We start from the raw sequence: 21,315 nt of genomic DNA on the forward strand, positions 1-21,315 counted from the left end.
AGATTTATTTTGGGGGGTTTTTTTGGTTTATTTTGTCTTTTCGTATTGATATTATTTAGACGCAAACGTTTCTTCAATGACTTTTTTGGAGGGGGGGGGGGGGGGGGCAATTCTAGACTTTTCCAAGATTTCCAGACCCCCCCCCCTCAGGGATTTACGCCTATGGGGGGTTGGAATTATAATTTCCCTCCTTATCCATATTTTATACTTACAAATATGAGTGAGTTACGCAATAAAATCTGTGGTAGAGTCACCCTAAGGCAGGGGTGGGCACTCCTGGTCCTCGAGGGCCGGTGTCCTGTAACTCTTAGATGTCTCCCTGGTCCAACACACCTGAATCCAACAGCTGAATCACCTCCTAAGTGCAGTCAAGTTCTCCAGAGTCCTGTTAACGACCTCATTATTTGACTCAGGTGTGTTGAAGTAGAGATGCATCTAAAAGTTGCAGGACACCGGCCCTCGAGGACCAGGAGTGCCCACCCCTGCCCTAAGGTATACTTTTTAGATGGGTTCATAAGAGGATTGTTGTAATTATGCATAAAGATTATGTCCTTGGATTGGGAGCACCCACTTATGTTTGGATAAATGAGTTGTCTCAAAAACACAAATTAAGCCACAAGAAAGAATATCCAGCAATTTATTATTAATTAGCCCTGCCAGCCAGAGCTTAAGACAAACCCCGCCAGTCGAAATCAGACTATTTGGCCTACTTGTTGCATTCTTTCTGCCAACACTCGTCCTATAGAGCTCAATCCAAAATGTCTAAAAAGCTGCTCAAACATTGCTCTTATGCCCCTGGAATTGCTTGAGATGAGATGGTCAGCTTCTTTGATGTGGTCAGCCAAGCAGCCAGCAAGTGACAGTTTGGAAAAAAAAACAAAAAAAAAAACACGGATGAAGGAAGTGGCAGGAGAAAGGACTGGAATGTAAAGATGACAAGATGAGAGGTACAGAGGTGCCCTTGCTGTGATGTGTGAGTGTCAGAAGCTCCAGTTCAAAGAACCAACCAGCCAGCCGGACCCGGCAGCAACGCCGCGAGAGCGGGACGAGGCTTGTGTGTCACTCAGGGGTGCCTCTGCGCCGCACGCACAAGAGAGCAACTTTGTCTCTCTTTTTGCACACACACACACGCCCACCCCACCCCCACGCATTCATGAGGGAGGTTCAGAGGGCGGGGGCTTATATTAATCTTAAGCTGTCAGGCTCTTGCACTTCAAAAGAGATGTGGTGGAAATCAAAGCATTGCACTGGATGGTGTGTGATTGCACACGGGCGCGCGCCGCGACGTGACGTAGCCTCTGAGGAAACAAGCAGGGGGATCTGTGCCAGATTCGGTCACCAGTGATATTTTTGGCCCGTCCACAAGGGCATCTCAAAAACGAGCGCACAGAAAAGCCCCAACACGCTCACATCGAAGCGGACACATGCTAACATGTCGCACATTCATGAGACTGGAAAAACTAGTCATACCCCATGGACTGTTTCATATTTTATCACGTTCCAACCACAGTCTTTGATGCATTTTAGTAGTATTTTACATGTGACAAAACATTAAAAAGTTGTAAAAAATGTTAAAATTTAAGGATAAGTGATATAACTAAACATGCAATATGAGCTAAAGTTAAAAGAAGAAAATATATACTGTAGACTTAAATCAGGCATGAAGGTGAATAATTTGGTCTTAACTGGTTCTTGTGCTGAAACAATAAGCCATTATAAAAAAAGAAAGAAAGAAAGAAAAGCAAAAAACTGCACAAGCTAGTAGCTAAGTAACTCAATAAATTAAGTCAGCTAAAAAAAAAAGAGCAAAACCATGTTGTCCTTCAATCTGTTCATGATCGGGAAAATGAATATGTCCCTGATTCTGATGTATGACAGAGATCAAACAAAATGAGAAAAAAAAAGAAACGTAGAGCTTAAAAATATAACAATGCTCTGGATTTTTTTTAGAAAAAAAGAACTATAATCCAGAGCTTTCATCCCTAGATTTAAAAAAAAAATCAAACTCTTGGTAAACTGACAAAGCCGAGATTAAAAGAGGACAGGACGGAAAAAAGAAGACTGACAACGTGTAAACGTGGTGCAAGATAAACGTAGAGAATGACTGGGGTTAAATGGCTACCGACAGACGAGACGGAGAGAAGGACAAGTGTCTGGATTGAAAAGAGAGACGGGAAATGAATAAGATGTAGAGGGGGCAGAAACAGTCGGAGTTTGCCTTTAAGTCCTGACAGTGCACCCTCACACTCATTCACACTTTCTCTCTCTTCCCCTCTCCCTCTACCACGAGGGAAGAGAGAAGGTCAGCAGTCACACTTCACACTCACTCCGCCGCAGGCTAGCCAACATGTGTTAAGATAATCAAAGGAAATTTCAGTCCTAATTACAGCGCCAAGCGCTCACCACGCGCCATCAGATGGTAAATCTAGAGGCTTGCCGAGAAAAACGACTTTTCGGAGGCAATCTCGCAGGGACAGAGACGTAAAAAGAAATTCATGGCGTTGTTCGCTATCACACGAGCGTATTATATTTCAGAGAGGAGACTGCCAGAATGCGGGACTCAGCCAAAAAGCATGGGCCATGTCTGCATCAGAGCTTTGTGCTTCAGAGCCCCAGAACACAGCTGGAGGTCTCTGGGAAACTGAGTCATCTCGCAGGCTCACTTTCACCATCTTGAATTATGTAATTCACAGAGAGCGCTTTAGGCTTTATTTACTATCAGAGCGGACTTGTGGTGTGTCAGACGCGGTTTTTCTCAACGACAGCATAAAATGCGGAGGACCGAAAGCAATCGCGAACAAAGACTGCGGCACTGATGATTTGGGGTTTTTTCAGTTTTTAGTGCGTTGAACTGGTTCGTTACAGCACAGAAAATGTGGGGTCTCGAACTCTATAGAGGACAGAAACAAAACGCAGACTTTCTGCAACAGAAAATATATTTCTGACACAGACTAGAAGCTCTAGCATTAACGAGAATAGTAGCCAAAAGGCTCCTGGTAACACAGGAGGAGCCAAAGCGATCCACAGTTCAGGTTAGGTGGTGGCATTTATCTTATTGTTTATCAATTACTGTGATACATTTCTTGTCATGATAATATTTTGATTCAACGTTGTCACAACATATTCAAATTAATTAAGTTTAAACCCCCTAAAACTCGCCGCATTGTCAGGACTGCTATTTTCACGATTTTTAACCTTTTGTTCCATAAAGGTGTACCCATGAATATCAGCAAATTTTTAAATTATAATTAACGCAGTTTCTGTGTGCATTTCAGCGATAAAAATCACTTCTTAACTTCTTTATGTGATTGCGTATTACAAATGGGAATGTTTTTTCACGAGCGGTATTCGTGCTTGTGAGAGAGACTGTGATTGCTGTCATGCGGTCACAGTTGTACGGTTATCTAAAAAAAAAAAAGTAGTAATAGTTTTTGTTCTTACAGCAGTACCACAAACTATCTTGATAAATATTTAAGTCCATATCGTTCACACTTCGTTCAGGTAGGAGGATCTCAGGACAAATATTGGTGCACTCATCAAATTCGGCCCCATGCAAGTGTTGCTAGGCGACCTTACCTTTTTGGTTTAGCAACATACTGCCAAAAGCATGACGCTTTTTCTTCAGCAGACAGAGAAACTGGACAAACTGTTTTTTGCCCATCATGTGAAACATTATGTGTGGCAGAAAATTAACTTTGCCTTTTTGCTCTGAACAAATCACCCCCACTGGGTTAGGGAGCATCATAATGTGGGATTATTTATTTTTATCAGCAAGGACAGGAAAGCTCATCGGTGTTGCTTAGAAAATGGGTAAAGTTAAATATAGGGCAAGAAAACCTGCAAAAGTCTACAACAGAGGTTCACCTTAAAGCAGAACAACAATGTTAAAACAACCACAACAACAGTGGAATAGTTTAGATCGAGGTATGTAGCAGAAGATTTGAAAATTGCTGTTCAAAGATGAGCTTCATCCCTGATCTCAGATTTATAATATAAATCTATAATATTTAGAAAACAAAGCATAGTTTTTCCTTCCACAATAAAAGGCAATTATATTTTAGACACAAAATCCCAATGAAACACAGAGTTTTGCGGCAAAACGGGACGACTGTTCAAGGAGTTCAGGGCACAGCAAGTGGGAAAGGCACTGGCTGTCCTCCAGCTGGAAGACAAAGTTGCAGACAACATTAGACTTCACACACAAGGCAACTTATTCATATTGGCAGCCGGGCGCTTCCTGCTGACGATGCAGCACCAGGTGTCACTGGGGTGAAGCAATGAAGTTTGCAGGAGGAGAACGCTTGCTCAGAAGCAGGTTTTCAATTACGCAATTTCCCCGAGTACGAGCGTTGAGCTTTAACTTTCCAAGTTTCACTCGTGAACTTAGCTTTTTACAAATTACATCCAATCTGACTTGCTGCACGACGAGCTCAAGTTGGTGGGACGCATTCAATAAGCAAATGAGACACGGCTACTGAACTCCGGGGGGAATCGTGTGGAAGAACGAGACATTTTCTGGACTTGGCATTATATTTCTGATGTGCCCATGAATACTTGCAGAGGTAGAGCGGCGAGGGGCGCATCCGCTATGTGGCATCTGTATGTGGCTAAACAAAACATCAATCTTATGCATGATCCGTGAACACGCATTTTCCCAACCACTAAAAAACAAAAAGATACGGAGCAATGCCTCAGGAGTACATCTCGTTCTCCCGCTCGTGATTTTTTTTAAACGAGACGTTCAACAAAACTCAGGAGTTTTGGGTTGTTTGTTTTTTTTTTCTTGTGAGCATGAAAACCTCAAATATGCATGAGACGGCTGGGGGGGGGGGAAAAAAAGAAAAAGATCAGGATTCAGATGCGGTTTGGCGTTTTTTTCCCCTCGCAACAATCAGGAAGCCCTCAGGCGGCTGTATGCTACAATTGCTCACCGTTTTCTTTATCGGCGCTAAAAACACCAAACGCTGAGGCAGCATTAGGAGCCGCTCTTGCCTATCGGTCGGGTCAGGTGTCTTGAACAGCTTTGGCGAGCTGTAGTGGAAACAGCGCTTCCATGTGCCATTAAACATGTCTGGATAATGTGCTGCACCTTGTTGGAAGAATTGAAATTAAATAAAAGTAAGAGCGCAAAGCAAATCAAAGTCTCCCAGAAGACGTGCGCGCTCTCTAGAGATCGTCTGAGAAACTCATCGTTAAAGCACCGCTCAACAGATTTCCGAGCCTCGCTTTCCGTGTACGACCCAATTCTGAAAAAGAAAAAAGAAAATTTATGTCGTTGTCGATAACCGGAGTCAATGCTGGTCTGTTTTAAAATCTCATCCCCTGTTGTGGCGGTGGCATCATGCTGTGGTGATGCTTTTTGTTCCTTTTTTTTTGTTGTTGTTTCTGACCCGTTTTCTAATAATTTTGTGTTTTCCATTTTCGAGTTGGAGTAATTCAGTTGCAGCTTTTACGTCACGTAAATGCTGCAATTTCTCTTACAGCATTTAAAGTTATGGCATCTAATGTGCCGTAAATGTACACTATGGATACGTGATATTAGAAAATTATGCAGTGGCGAACATTTTAATCCAATAGTTATACGACATAGTTTGGGATGAACATTTTGCTGACTCCTTTGTCTCTCGTCGGTCATTTTAATGCTCGCTAAATGCCAAACTCTCTGGGTTGACCTTTAGTATCACAGACACCATTGTCCACTGTGGGTCTCTGCTGCAGGGACTCCAACCTGGTGAAACATATTATTGACATCGAAAGTCTATTTTGACGTGGTGATTATATATTTGTGTCCATAATATGTTGCTTCTATGTGGTTCCTTGTTAATATATCAAGTGTCATAAGTTGTGTTTTCATTAAAAATGTGTGTAAAACTTTGTTGATATTCTGCTGATGTCAATAAAACACAATTTCGCAATTGGGGTGTTTCCATTAAATAAGAAATGCAATTAAAATCACAATGAATAAGTTTGTTAATTCGGTAAGTCATTATCAGATGAATTGGAAGTAACTGCGTTTAAGATGCAATTACTTCTTATTTTTCTTTTTTTTTTTTACATAAAATAGCTACAGCAGGATGGCTGTAGCTACCCAAACATGTTCTGGGTAGCTTTTTTCTTTGATGAATGTAATTGTTTGAAAATTTGTTTGATATTTAAGAACATGTCTCTGACATTTAAATTTATCAAAATTGTGGAAACATTTAACTGTAGGTGGGTAAAAAGCAGTTTTACCAGGCTGTTGAGAAATCATTGCTTCCTGGAGGCGTGGACTGTGCTACAGTTTTACATTTTACCCAATCGCTAGTGTTTGGTCGTGATGTATGTAACCAGTTCACCGCTAAGCTTACCGGAAATTGTGTCCGTCGTAAAACAACCGTCTCTCACTGCCGATAGAAAAAGTGTGGCCAACCCGAATGAACGGCTTTCTTCACTTCAAGACTATAATTTTAAAACTTTGCAGAAAATCAATATCCATCGCCCCTAACTCTGATTGGCCCGGTTAAAATTCAACCAGAGAAATTGAGCTTAATGAGAGAAATTCCAGACAGAGCACTGAAGAGAATGAGAATTGGGCAGAATTGGGTAGGAAGGCAATGGCCAGGGAAATTAAAATGCAACAAAGAAGCAAAGACAGAAGAAACCTGTGAGAACAAAATTACTTTTTTAAAGCATTGCATTTTTTATTTGTAACTAACAATCTGTAAGATGTGTTACTTTCACAGCAGCAGAATAGTTTTTGCTTTTTTGTTCTTCAATTTCTGCTGAATGTCTGCAAAATAATAGTAGGTTTACTCATGATAACGTGAGAATCTTGAGCTGCCTCAGTTATTCTTCTCTCTTGGTAAAAAGATATGTGCAAAAGCCCTGTGACCTTGTGATATTGCATTTCAAATGACTCAGTCTACCTTGTGTTTTTATTGGCACTGAGCAATAGCTTTTCAATTTCTATCAAAGGGCTCGATTTTTTTCCAAAGGTTTTTTTTTTTACCCAACAACAACACTAAAATGCATTCCATTTACATCGTCATAGACATTCCTTGCCGCAGTCTCATTCAGGCTTTCATGGTTTCGTTTTAGAGGCAATGTTCAGCCATGGTTTCACACGGGTGCACGTTTTGAAAGGCGCCGTTGCTCGTCAACATCTGTTTTTGAGAACCACATGAGGTGATTCAGTTAACAGATCCACTTCCACACGGGACAACAAACAGCAATCCAAGTCACCAAGGTGCTGCATATTTGTCTGTGGCTGGATGAGAGGTTCCTACACAGGCAGGGCTTATAATAATAATAATAATAATAATAATAATAATAATATCGCATTTAATTTACAGTAACTTTCAGAACCAAGGACACTTTTCTACATTAAAAACACAAATTAAAACGGTAATAAATGTCTGTAAAAACACAAAACCATTAAATTACAAAAAAAAATCAAAGTGAGAAAGCTTAGTTTACATTAGACATGTAGAAGAGGGAATTCAGGAAAATGAATGTTTTTGACCTCCTGTTTTTGGGGTCATTTAGGCAGGATGGCCCCCTGGGAAGCTTCACCACTGTTTTGCGAAAATAATGGCTCTCACTGTGATTCGTTTGATTTCCAAACCCGTAGAAAGGGTCTGCATCCGTTTCCAGACTTCAAGAGGTCAGTGACGTTGCTTCTCCTCAGTTCTTCAGTTTAATTTTATATCAGAACTTGATGTGTCACTTCTACCTACATTTTCACCTACTTCAGTCATATTTCACATAGGGCAAGATTGTGGTATTTATTCATGTCAATTGGTTTACATTATGTATTGTTTTATTAATGTTAAAAATTAAGGTGTGGGGGAAAAAAGGCAAATCAAGACAGCAATGGTTCACCAGAGCAGAAATCTTCCCGAACTAAATCCTGGAAAAGCTTTAAGATAAGCCGAAGAGTAGAGTGTTAAGAAAAATAATTAATTTTAGTGCTTAATACAGTTAATCTACGACATGTGTAACAGTTATATTCAATACTCTTATTTGGAACAGGTTTCGTCTGAGATGCGGTAAGGAGCTGAATAAGAAGGCTTTCCTCCCCCGCTGACAGACACAGCAATAAAATTTACATTCCGAAGGGGGAAGAGACTCTTTGGCGCCTCTCCCCGTACCAGACAGAGATGAACACGAAGAGGTCCGCCCTTTTACTTAGACAAAAACCAGACACCTTTGCCATAATGAGGGGAGTTTCCAAATTCTCTGAGGGCTGAGGGAGTTTCCAGTTGGTCAGCATGAGGAACGCCTTGGCTGCATAAATTAAATAGGGAAACACCTATTTGGTATAAAATTACGTACACGGAGCACGCCAAGGGAGAGAGAGAGCTGCCGCTATTTTTGCCTTTTTGTCTTTGTTTCGTGTTTGTTTGTCTTCCCCTTGTGTGTGTTTATTATTATGAGAAAATGCATATCTCTGTTCCTCTGCAGCTTTGTTGTCGATTGCTTTGTATGAGATTAAACTCTGTGATCTGTGACGTCAACACGCTTTGTTGTTGTTTCGTTTTAGCAGCACGCCGTCGCTGCACGTCGCACACGGAGAACGTCACTCGCCAAGGACTCGGGAGAGAAAAGAGGAAAGAGCCAAAACTTTTTGTCCAAAGCTAGCATTAAATGATCCTCTTTTTTTTAATAAGAGCAAAAAAATACAACACGGAACTCTGATTCTTGTGAAATTATATACAAAGGTTATACAAAGTACCAACAGAAGGGATAATAACAATTGTGCTACAAGTGATTTTGTTAGAAACAATATTTTATCCATCCTGCTTTCCCTGCTTTAATCTAACAGATATTTTTAGACTGTGGGAGGAAACTGGAGTGCAGAAAGACCTCTGGCTGGCATTTGAACCGAAGACCTTCTTCCAGCCAGGCCAGAGTGCTACAACACTACCTAACACTATCCAGCCCAGGAATTCCTGAGCATCAGGTGTTTTCCAAGTTAAAGGTGGCATTCTAAAATTTTTTGGTGCGAGACGTTTCGCGCATAAAAGAGGAATTTATTTTCAAACTTCCCCCACATCTTTGCCGGGCTGTTAACAAACGAAGGCAGCGCTGCGTCATCGTCTACAAGACGAACCTTCGCCCATTAGGATGAAAGTTCACTTTCACTGCAAACATCTCATTTCAACCGGTTTCAGCTTGTAGAGTCCAGAAAACAGGGAGCCACTCACATTTATGAATGATTTATGTGCAACAGGGGGACTTTAAAAGGCAATTCAAAGCCATAAATCATCATTACATATTACACCCACCACGAGTTTCATAAATTACAACCCTGCCGTAAACATCACACACACACAAACACCCTCTCCCCCCCCAACCACACAACTATACAGTCGCTGAACATCCAAGCATAACTAAACCTTCAGACGGAGGAGTAGCACTTAGCCGACCTCGGCTCTTTGCGCCGAGTTCTCTTGAGCAGCTTCTCTGCGTTAACTGTAGAACCCTGGGCAGGGATGAGCACCCGAGTGTGTCCAGGACTGTCGAGCAGTGACTCGCTCAGCAAGTAATTGGCCTATTATTGGTGAGAGCACAGAAACCGCAGAGTCAACAGAGGATGAAACGGAGCAACCGATCAGGATAAATAAGTGGCGGAAGAGCCAAATCGGCAAGTGGGGCATCACAACACATCAGAGATTTCCTCCGCACTTTCTCTCTCTTTCTTTCTCCCTGCTCACTCCATCCTTCATTCACACTCCTCCAGTGGGAAGCCCTCCCCTTTTCCTCCATCATATTCACTACCTCTCTCTCCCCCCACCTCGCCCTCTCTGCCTTTGAAGATGCTTTGTTTTCTTGACTTGCCTCTAATCTTCAAATAGGGTGATCTAACCCTCTATGGCATGACTTTTTATTTTTGTGGGGAAGAAATATTTTCCTGCATTCTTTGGGAGCTTGGTGGTCCCTAATTACATGTCAATCATAAAATCGGACTCTGACACCTCCTGGAACCAGATTTGGGTTTGTTGCCTCAGGGTAACATTGGTCTAGAACACCAAGATTGTCTACACTGATTATGAGAAATGAAATACAAATCAAACAAAAACTATATTCATAAAAGAACTATTTTTTGGACAAAAATATGTCAAAAATCATGCCCCCCAAAAAATAAAATAAAGGAGCAATGTGAGGTACAGCTATGTGGTTTGTTGCCTGAGGGCAACGCCATGCCATAGAGGGCTAATAATGGCCGCAAGAGTGCGTGTGCAAGCGAGTTCTGTAGCTCTGAGCCTTATGTGTGTGTGTGGTGTGTGGGAGTGTGCGGGGGGGGGTGTGCATGTGTGTGTCTATGTCTAAGCGTGCTGTACATGCCAATATGCACGCATGTTGTGTGTTTGGATGCGATAGATGCACGCGTGTTGATGCGTCCCGACACGTTGCCCTGGGTGCTGTTTGGATGTCATGCTGTGCCCTCCCAGGGTCTGTCTGAGGTGTGTGTGTGTGTGTGTGTGTGTGTGAGTGTGTCACAGAATGACGGCTGGTACAGTCAACACACAATGACAGTTGGATATTAACAAACCTCCAGAGGCGAAAAGGGGGCTGGAAGAAGGGAGCAAAATTTAGAATAAAGGCTTAATGATATACATAAACCAGAAGCATAAAGCACTAATCTATTTTACTCTACCGCCATAAAAAGTAGGGAAAAATGGGAGATGTTGTAATGACAACTATGATTTTGACCAGATCATTTCAGTTCCACATGCGAAGAAGGTAAAAGGAGCAAGTTACTGCAGCCGTTTCCTGCAGGCTTAAGAAGAATAAATACATTGCAAAGGAAGAAAACCTCCTGTGGTCAACATTTGGACTTATTAAAATCGGAATTTTCAGTGTAGTTTATTGGGATGTAACATGGTACACGTACAAAAACTTTCACGGAAGGAAACGGTGCTTAATATTTAACTGTTTTAGCTTTTTATGTGTGAATCACATCGGTTTTAAACTTCCTAGGTCACGAACACGTCTGCAAAACGCCGTACGTAACGAGTCGACTCCGTTAAACAGACGCTCCCTTTCACCGGTTGCGATGTTTCCGAGATTGTGGGTATTTGGTGCATGGCGTAGGCTGAATAAAGCTATTCAGCCTTCATCCAGATAAACGCATTCATTAGAGCAAAAAGATTACCTTTAAAGAAATAGAGACCTTGACAACGAGCTGGAATGAATTCAAATAGTCTATGAGTTTTCCCTCCTCCCCTCGCTTAGCAGCAGAAGCGGCCAGGGTTTATTTGGATAGTAAAAAAAAAAAAAAATCTTGTAAGGCAAAGACCTAATTGAATTGCTTTGGATGGTAAGAGGAGCTCAATACCCCTTAACAGGTTTGAGGGAGGATGGAGGGAAGGAGGGGAAGGGCATGAGGAGAAGAAGCACAGGAAGTAAGCGTGGTGGTGGAGGGGAGATGACAGGGTGGAGAATAATCGAGATGGACAGATAAGGAGGCAGGGAGGGAAAGAAAATAAAGAGAGGGGGTTGGGGCTGGAACAATAAAAATATATGCCAGAATGGAAGACAGATAATAGAGATTGAAAAAAGAAGAATGTAGAGAGCGACTAATTCACTTATCAGCATGTGCATCTTGCTGTCTTCAGGGGGAGGTAATGAGCTCACTCCTGTGCATAACGACACCATGTGAGTAAGCGATCGGTCACTAACGCCGTTGACTAATTGTCACTGTCTCATAAACAGCGGTGGCCTCGGCGCCGGCGGGTTCCTCCGGAGCGCCGCGGGCTGCCCACGGGCCTTCTGGCATCCGCATTTTCTTTACTTTAAAACAAACTCAACAAACGCCACGCCAGCACACGACGTCTGGGCTTATATGCTCTCTCTCTCTCACACACACACACACGCACACACACACGCACACACACACACACACACACACACACACACACACACACACACACACACACGCATACCACTCCCGCCTGTGGCATTAAGGTCATCCTGCCACATCTAATAAACTCTCAGCAAGAACTCAGTAGGCAGTGGCATGGTGTCCACTTTGCTCTGCTTAGGCGGCATCTGTCCTAAGCCTGATTTGCAACGCGTCTGTCGGACGTCTCGTGAAGCAAAGCGCAATCTGCGACTTGTTACAACTCCCTCCGTTTCTTGGAGTTCGGTCCGACTGAAGCGCTTAAATGACAAGTTGTTGTTTTATTTTTTCCCCTTCCAAGCTCAACTACCAGTGTTCACAAATATGGTCTCTGTTGGTGGAAGAGAGCGAAGGCTCTTACCAGGATTCTGTCCTCTGACTTGCCGCCTCTCGTCTCCTGCTTGATGGCTCGCACAAACTTAACAGGCTGTTTGTCCAAAACCTTCCTGATGCTCTCTGGGGAAAAAAAAGAGACAGAGAAAGAGAGAGAGAATATGAAATCATAGTGATCTAAATGAATAACTTAAAAGACAGCTAAAGGGTTTCATACAGAAAATGTACACAATATAAATATACAGCCGGGGCCAAAGAATTAGTGTAAAAGCTCTTATAAGTAAGCCCCGTCTTTATTGATGATCAATATTGGTTGAAGTCAAAACGCTGCTTGCCAAAATATTGCTGTTTTTTTACTTTCTGCTCCCTGATGGGTCCTTACCGAGTCGTTTCCCCACATGGAGCGTAAAGACATTGAAAGTTACTTCAACCACAGAAATGGTGAGTTTCCCCATTCATAAATGATCATTATTTTGTAATGAGTGATTAAAGCCATACGGTTCCAGGACTGTTCAGAATCAGTCCCAAAGTTTTGATGTTAGCCTGCATCATCTATTCCAAAACCAGTTTTCATGTACGCTTGGTGTCACTGTCTCGTCAGAAATCCCAGCAGAGAAAGTTTTAGCCGTCAAACCCAGGAGACAGGAAAACGGAGACATAAGGAGACATTTTGAGTAGCAACCCAAGAACCATTAAAACTCGAGCCTCTAATGTACTGGAAGCTGCTGGAACACCAGTGTCACTGTCAACATGGACCAAGAAAGTGTGAACTGGGAGAGAAGTCCATACACCAAAACCTTTGAGTTTGACAGTGATTGACAGCTGCTAACAGACAAAGAGTCTCCTAAAGGTTTTATTGTAAGAGGAGCAGGGGCGCTGCCAGAAATCTTGGGCCCCATGTCAGAAAATTTAATTGGGCCCCCCCTTTGCACCTGCTGTTACAATTTCTTGAGTCTATCTGAACCATCAAAAGCATCACAATTTCAAAGGCAAGCAACTGCCTTGCTTTCTTTGGTTCAATACTGATAGTAGCACAATATTTACTGCTCATGAATTTTACATGCAACAGTCCACATACAATGTACAAATAGGTTGCTTAATTTTTTAAAATTAGTTTTAGATTACTGAAAGGTCTCTCCCCACCAGCAACAGACACAGGCCACGTGCAAAATATACATAAAGCAATCAAAAAATGATATGTAGTTGCATTTTATTCAAGCTACGATATAACTTTAATTAAAAAAATACTTTTTTTGTGTCATGACTGTTTGTTATGAGACAGATAATCTGTGAAAAGATCAATCCCCTCTACCTTCTCCCTGAGATACTATTGCTGGCTAAAGATTGTGATGTACGGCGCTAAAACCCACCTGATTGGTTGTTTCCAGACAGCACTGGAAGAAGAAAGAGGGATTTAATTTTTCTCAGATAACTTCTCTGATTGTCACGACATGTTGACAGTTCTAGCAAATATTAAAAAAAATTTTTTATAAAAGTTGCATACTGCAGCTTTAATTTCACTTATGCGGGGACAGGTCATGAGGGATGTGGGATGTCTGTAATCTAAAGGCAAGTTAAGATAAAACTGTGTGGACTGGCTCCAGTACAGACAGGAGGCTGTTTTGTCATTATCATTTTATAAAGATTGTTTGAGTTTCAGTAATATCTTGTCAGTGATGCATTGTTTTTGTTGTGCAATTGTAAACAGAGCAAAGAGAGATAAATCCCTATAGATTCCCTGGAATGATGCTAACTATGCTTAGCTACAGATGGTTGATAATCTCATACAGTCTACCCACCTGTCTTAGAGAAAAACTGGGTTACAAATTGACACTCTCGTCTTTTTTTCCTCTTGCTTTCTTTTTTTTTGTTTTGTTTTGATTTTTTTGAAAACCTGACTTTATAATTTTTCTTAGCAGCATAGTAAAGGTCACAGTTGTTCTTGTTTTCTACTGAATGCAGCTGAACACTGTCACCGTCAAGCGCCACGCAGGAACCAACCATTTAACAGATCCAGGGGGGTTCAGGGCAAATATGAATGTCTGCTTTTGTTGGTCTGGGAGAGGTAAAATTTCATTTTTGCTGTTAAAAATAACTTTTAAAAAAAAACATGATATGATTAATTTTGTAATTGACACTGCCCTATTTTTTTTTCTATTTCTGTGAAGAAAAGAAAATATTTTGTGGGGCCCCCTGTCGGTCAGGGGCCCTAGGAATTGTCCTAACTTTTGCCCCTGAAGAGGAGATATATACAGTATATGTAGCCATTTTGCAAAATGAACAGAATGTTCAGCGGTCAATGTGAGATTTCCAAACTAAAGAACATCAACATGGCTGTGCGTTTGTGCAAATAGTTCATTATTTGTGCAAATAGTTCACTTGATAAACTGAATATGACAGTGAAGTGAAATAACTACTGGAAATCCTTCAATTTTGGATGGATGGATGGATGGATGGATGGATGGATGGATGGATGGATGGATGGATGGATGGATGGATGGTGACCCTAATGTGTTTTAGAAAAAATTCACAATATATTCAAGCTTCCAAATTGTGTTTCTACAATTTGTTGAAGTCGTTATACAACCATTCCACGCTGAAAAAAGGAAAAAGTTCAACTTAATCATGAAAAGCACACAGTGATTTACATTTATGCAAATGTTGCTTATATGCAAAACTGCAGGAAACTACAAAGTAACATCTTGAGCTGCTGCAGCAACAGTAGCAGCTCAAGATGTTATGAACAGAAGAACAGAGTACTCCTGTTGCAATGGGGTTTATATATTTAAGGAAACCACAGTAAGTATCGATTGTAGCAATACTGAGCTTGACCTGTTATCCTCAATATTCTGTTAGTTTTCTACTAAAGTTAAATCCCTGAAATGAAGTGACTGGGGGAAAAAAAGCCAATTTCCCACGTGAATTCGGATCCCACCTTTTCACTCCGACCCCTATTTAGTTATTTAAATTGATACGAACCTTTTAAAGCTAAATGCTGACAGAGAACTACAACTTAATATGGTTAATTCACTGCCAATATAACACGAGAATTATGACGTCCATATCAGCACAGATGCAATTTCAGCACATTGGGTCTTCACCTCTGAGTGAAATATTTGTAAATCATATGCTGAGCTCCGGAGTTAACAGCTTTCGAACATGATCAACTGCGCTTTCTCCACTAAGAATGATTTGCTAGGAGAGGGAAATAAGATTTAACAAAATATAAAAAGGCCTTTTGTGCATGCCATGATAATCACCATGTGAAAATTTGCTTTGTGTTGGGGTTCAATAACTGAACAAGAACCTGCCAGAGAGGGTAATATACAATAAGAAGGAAAGATGACGATGAAGCAAACGATTTGGTGCTCGGTTTTGTTTCATTTCATCAACATCTGAGTAAAACTTTTATTTGGGAACCATCCGGAGATAATTTGTTGATCTGCGTTTCTTCCATCTCAAAATCTTTCTTAAAAGGGGTTTACGTTTCATTGCAAAAGTGAAGAAAAAAAAAGAAAAATCACATTTCTTATTAATATGGATTGCTCATTTAAAGACAGCCATACAGGAGATGTACAGTCAGAGACAAGGAGCTTGTGAGAACAGCCACATGGAAAACTAACAATGTGCTCAAGAATGAACTGAGCTCCCTGCTTCACTTCGGCGGATCACTTTCAGAGCTACAGCGCCTTTCAAAAGTATTCTTACCTCAAATGTTTCGCATTTTGTTACATTGCAACCGTAAACCTCTGTGAATTTTATTTGGATGGAGTTTATGTGTCACAAAAAGTAGTGCATAATTGTGAAATGGAGGAAAAATACATTGTTTTTACACATTTATTTTTGGCTTATAGTTGTGATCATCCGTCTTAAGCCACAACTTTGTAAAACCACCAGCTGCCAGGTTTCAGAAGTGTCCAACTTTGTGCTTTATCTGCTTTGCAAAGTAGCTCCAGCACAGCCAGACTGGATAGAGGGTGTCTTTGAACATCGGTTTTCCTAATTGGATTTAGATTTGAACTTTGATTAGACCATTCTAACACATGGATATGCTTTGATCTAAGTCATTCTTTTGTAGTTCTCTGTGTTTAAAGGCTGCTCTGACAGAAAGTGGACCTGCACCGCTGTCTCAAGTCCTTAGCAGACTCTGTTTTTTCTTTTCTACCAGAATTGCCCACTAATTAGCTTGATCTATCTCTTAGCATTTTGGTCTCATTTGGCCAGAGAACCTTTGTTCATGTTTTGCTATATCCTCTGCATGGATTGTGTGAATTATGATTCTATGTCTTTCTTTCAGCAATGATTTTTTTTCTGGCCACTCTTTTTTAAAAAACAACAACAACAACAAAAAAATCTTTGTGGAGTGACATACCAGGTTTGCTAAAAGATTCCTCCACCTGATCAATGGATCCCAAGAGCTGCTCCGAAACGATCGCTACTGTGATTAATGCTCTCCGTTCCATCCTCGTGAGTTCAAGCGGATGGCCATGTCTTGGTAGTAGATTTGTAGAGAGCTGTCAACAGACTCCAACACCTCGGCTCTGGTCTCTCTCCAGTTAAAGTTGCCAAAGGCTTCTCGTCTGCTTTGATTTACGTTATCCTTGCCCAGTCTGTCAATTTTAGGTTGAAAGTCATGTCGTTGGTAGGTTTGGAGGTGTACCGTGCTATTGGTTTTCAAATGTAGCGAACAAAGAACAGTGAGATGTTCCAAGCATTGACTGTTGTTTTACGACAAAACCTTGCTGTAAACTTCTCCGTCGTTTTCCCTGACCCGTCTGCCGAGTTCCTTGGTGTTCACAAAGATGCTTGTTCACTTTTTTTTTCTAACAAACCTCAGAGGGCGTCACAGGACAGCCTGATTTAGTAATCGATTAATCATTAACTGAAGTGTACAGACTCAAAGTAAAAGGTCATTTGCTGAAAAAAAAACCCCAGCGTGTTCAGAGCTTTATTTACACCAAAACTGCACAAATAATGGTAACATTTTGCATTTGAGGTAACACTTTCACATGTAAATATGTTTTACCCAAAACTCCTCAAGTGGTATAGTTTTAGCTTATACCACTAAATTTATTTTAACTTTAGTTAAAATTCACTAAAGTTATAATATTTTGCTGCATTTTAGGCAGTAAAATATTTTATTTTCTTATTTGATGTATTTCTTTAAAAAAAGGCTTACGTGTTTAAATGAAAAATCAGCAAAATGTAAAAATCTTTATTAGATTAATTGTCAGAATAATCGATAAATTAATCGATTAGTTGCACCGCCAGTTTACTATTGCTGTTTAATTACGTTGATGCTGTATACTAATAAGGAGACTTCTGATGACCCTGATTTCATTTTGTGGCATCAGGTTAAGGGGGCTCATCAGAAATCTTTGTCACAGTTTTCATTTTTGTTTTATAAAAACAAAAATTGAAAATCACATGTCATTGTCTTTCCACCTCACAGTTATTCACGATTTTATTTGGTACTACTTTATGGCACTGCGCTGCTTCATACGGTTCACAGCTGCAATGTGGTAAAACATGACAAAGTAAGTCTGAGTTCTTTTAAAAAGCCGATGCACAACCTGCGAGAGAGTCACACCACGTCAAGCTGGTCGACTCACTGAAACCCGCTCGAGGCTTCCTCCATTTACAATTTCCAGTGTTGAGCCACAGCATGTTCCGCTATTACACAAACATAATGTCAACCTATATCTTCTGACGGCAAACACGCGCGTACGCCAACAAGCTGCGAGATATATCCGCGGCCCACATCATAACCAAGCCCGGCACTCGAAATGAGCACTCTTGGAGCTCAGCAGATGGAGATGCAGCGAGTCGTGCTGTGTCACGACACTCCATTGTGTCAAATTCTCCCAGACTTCTCCCACCAGATTGCAATTCTCCCCCGTCCGGCAGCGGCGGTGGAAGTTGGCTGTCACGCCTGATCGAGCAGCGGCAGATGCGGGGAGGATGAGGCGGGGGCGGGGAGCTCGCTGGTGGGTTGAAGGAGGGATCAGCTGAAGGCAAACACGGGAGTTATTGGCATTAAGGCTGGGTAAGACCCAATCACTTAAACCATTTAACTTACTATGCGGCACCCCGGTGGCCTGCCCGGGTGACCTCAGCATCTGCTCACGAAGGTGTAAAGAGGGACAGTAAGAGGAGGAAGGATAGAAGCAAAAACAGAGACTCCCCTGCTTTCTTCCTTTCTGAATGTTTGAAAAATTAACAAGCATTTCAAAAATTAACAAGCATTTCAAAAATGAACGTCGCAGGGCAGACAAAATACTAGCCACTTGAGTTGTTTACTTATATTCATATACATTACATTTCAAATGAATATAATATTCATTGAATTCTAAAATTAGCTGCTTGTTAGATACCAAATACCATCAAGACTAAAAGTTGGTTTGTGTAATTTAAGGCTCACATATTTACATGAAGTGTTGAGGAAATCGTGCAACTTACTAAAAATTAAGAAAACTTTCATAAGACTTAGAATTACAAATGATTCTGTGTTGGAGCAAGATTTGAGGTTTGCCTCCAACATTAGCTAGCTTAGTGACAAAGCTAACACAAAGGTCAACAAGCTGAGTTTTTGAAACCCTAAAGCAGCAGCTGGTCATTAATGGCACATTTTAACCGTGGTTGTCAAGGCAAAAGTTGGAAGTGCACTTCTGAGAATAAATTTGAACAGTCTATTCCTAATTCAGTGGTACTTAAAGACTTGTATAGATTAGCAATGCCAAAAATGCTAAAGTCAAACATGCTAGCAAGTCAAGTTTCATTACCCTGAGGCAGTTCATGCTAATGATGGAACATGAGTTGCATGTTGAATTAATCGTTTAACTTACTAATAGCTAAAAACATTCGTAAGTCTTGGAATTAAGAACAATCGCTAGAGCATTGCGGTTCGCCTACATGTTGGCTGGTTTAGTGACTGAGCTAATGTAAATGCCTAACTTGCTAACAAGTTGAATTTTGCAACCCTGAAGCAGTAGTAGTCTGTTAAGAATGACACATTTCAATGGGAAATGTGTGCATTTCATCTCTTAGAATAAATGTAAGCAGTTTATTGCTAATTCAGTAACATTTTAAGTCATACACAGCTTAGCGATACCAAAAATGCTAAACTTTCCTCAAAAGAAAGGTAGCTTAAATTTCTTTCAAGGGCTATATATGATTTCTGGCCCAAAGTGGGTCCTCGAGGGCCGGCATCCTGCATGTTTTAGTTCTCTCCCTGGTTTACCGCACCTGGATCCAATGATGGCTTGTTAGAAGGCCTAAGAAGAACATTGACATGCTGAAATGGTAGTTATTAAAACCAGGGAGAGAATTAAAACATGCAGGATGCCGGACCTGGAGGACCGACTTTGGGCACCCTGGAGGAATCAGTAAGAATGAAAACTAGTTCTTTGGATTGTAAGGATGCTGGCCTGTACAAGAAAGACAAGCTTTCTTCTCTTATGACGTTCCATTTGTCTCCTCATGTACTTTGACCGTATTCCATAATAAATCCAAACGGCATAATGCTTCCACCACCATGTTTTGCCAGGATGGTGTGATTATTGTTAGTGTTGGTTTTTCATCAAACACAGCAATTTGTACAAGCCAGAAAGGCATCACCACATCATGATGCCGTCGCCCCACACCGTCTTTTGAATGCAAATCCTTCTCAGTCTCATCTGGCCTGATAACCTTCCTCTGAATGCTACATGGGTTTTTTGTCAAATCCACAAAGTCTCTCTACAATTTCCAACAGGTTTCTCAGAAGCTTTATCCCCACCCCCTTCTCCACCTTGCCCTCCTCTGGCAGGTGAGTTAATGAACCAAATGCCGCCTGGTGCTTAGACAGAAGGGGCTTGACAAGGTTGACCTGGTAAATAGCGGGACTTAACTCGCAGCATCAGGATAATCAACACTGAAAGACGCGCCTTCTCTGACATCCCATCGTCTAAACATGTTGATGCGCTTTGTGGGCTGCACTGTCCGAGGACTCGCAGTGTAACACACACACACACGCACCACCACCACCACCCTCCCCAGTGCATGCTGCTACAGCCTTCTGCACGCACACAGCTCCCAGTCACATCCCAACTCCCACCTACACGCGCACAGGGAAGGGGGGGGGGGGGCGGACTCATAATAAATCCATAAAGTGCAGCGCGCGCACACTTAAAGGCTTAAAAATAGCTCGGAAAATGAACTGGACCCAGCGCGCGCTTCCAGTTAAAAGGCAGGTTTAGTTTTATGGACAGATGAGCGCCAGAAGTGAGCGTCCACGCACCGAGATCGATAGGACCACAGTTCACGCAAGCAAGCGTGACAGTTTTATCATTATTTTGTTAGTTTGTTTTGCGCTTCCAGCAACACACACACACACACACACACACACACACACACACACACACACACACACACACACACACACACACACACACACACACACACCGCATTGTGTACAATAATGCGGTCTTAAACTCGTTTTAAATCACATTCAGAGAGAGAGAGAGCGAGGGAGGGGGGGATAAAACATCCAGAGATCTCCCCCCCTGCGCATCCTCCTCGTTCGTTTCTAAAACACGTCTTGACCCCACTCTGCTCCTGCTAAACTTACCTGTGATTTCCCTGCTCACGCTGACAAAGCCGGCCGCTGAGCTCTCCTTTGAGGCCATGGTGCGCCGCGCCGCGGTCCGTCCAGCCCTTCCGGCCGCTTCCCCGTCCTCTCTCAGACGTCCACTCGCTGACAGACGCTGCCCGCCTCTTTGACGCTCCCGTCTCCCCCGATCCTGTAAATATCCGGGCTCCGGCGGCAGGTACTCCTCGGCGTGGCAGAAGTCCGTAAAGTGAGACGCGGAGCGCTGCCACCGTGCGCACTTGCAATCTCCACTTAGGCACCCAGGAAAAGAGCAGAAAGAGGGAGAGAGAGAGGGGGGGAGGAAAAGAGGGAGGGAAGCAGGCACACAGAGGAGAGAAAGGGAGACTGGTGACGATAGGGTGGTGGATGCCTGTTTTTGTTTTGTTTTTTGTGGAAAAATGTAAAAGCTCTGGGGCCAAATTCTGCAGGGCCTAAAATATGTGGCTCCCATCCGGTGGATGAGACAACA

At 41.9% G+C, this 21,315-nt stretch overlaps 1 protein-coding gene across 4 annotated transcripts in view; it reads right to left on the reverse strand.

The window, feature by feature from the left end:
• Positions 1-21,100, reverse strand: part of LOC102236275 (capping protein, Arp2/3 and myosin-I linker protein 3-like) — a 115,308-nt gene extending 94,208 nt beyond the window's left edge. For all 4 annotated transcript variants that reach the window (XM_023335788.1, XM_023335789.1, XM_023335787.1 and 1 more), the window contains exons 1-2: positions 20,826-21,100; positions 12,246-12,340 (exon numbers count right to left, since the gene is read on the reverse strand). In XM_023335788.1, coding sequence (XP_023191556.1) covers positions 12,246-12,340; positions 20,826-20,883 — 153 coding nt within the window. In that variant the 5' untranslated portion in view covers positions 20,884-21,100. The remainder of the gene's footprint in view (positions 1-12,245; positions 12,341-20,825) is intronic.
• Positions 21,101-21,315: the final 215 nt, after the last annotated feature.

Source organism: Xiphophorus maculatus, chromosome 6 (genome assembly GCF_002775205.1).
Source record: "Xiphophorus maculatus strain JP 163 A chromosome 6, X_maculatus-5.0-male, whole genome shotgun sequence".
In the NCBI taxonomy this organism is placed as follows: Eukaryota; Metazoa; Chordata; class Actinopteri; order Cyprinodontiformes; family Poeciliidae; genus Xiphophorus; species Xiphophorus maculatus.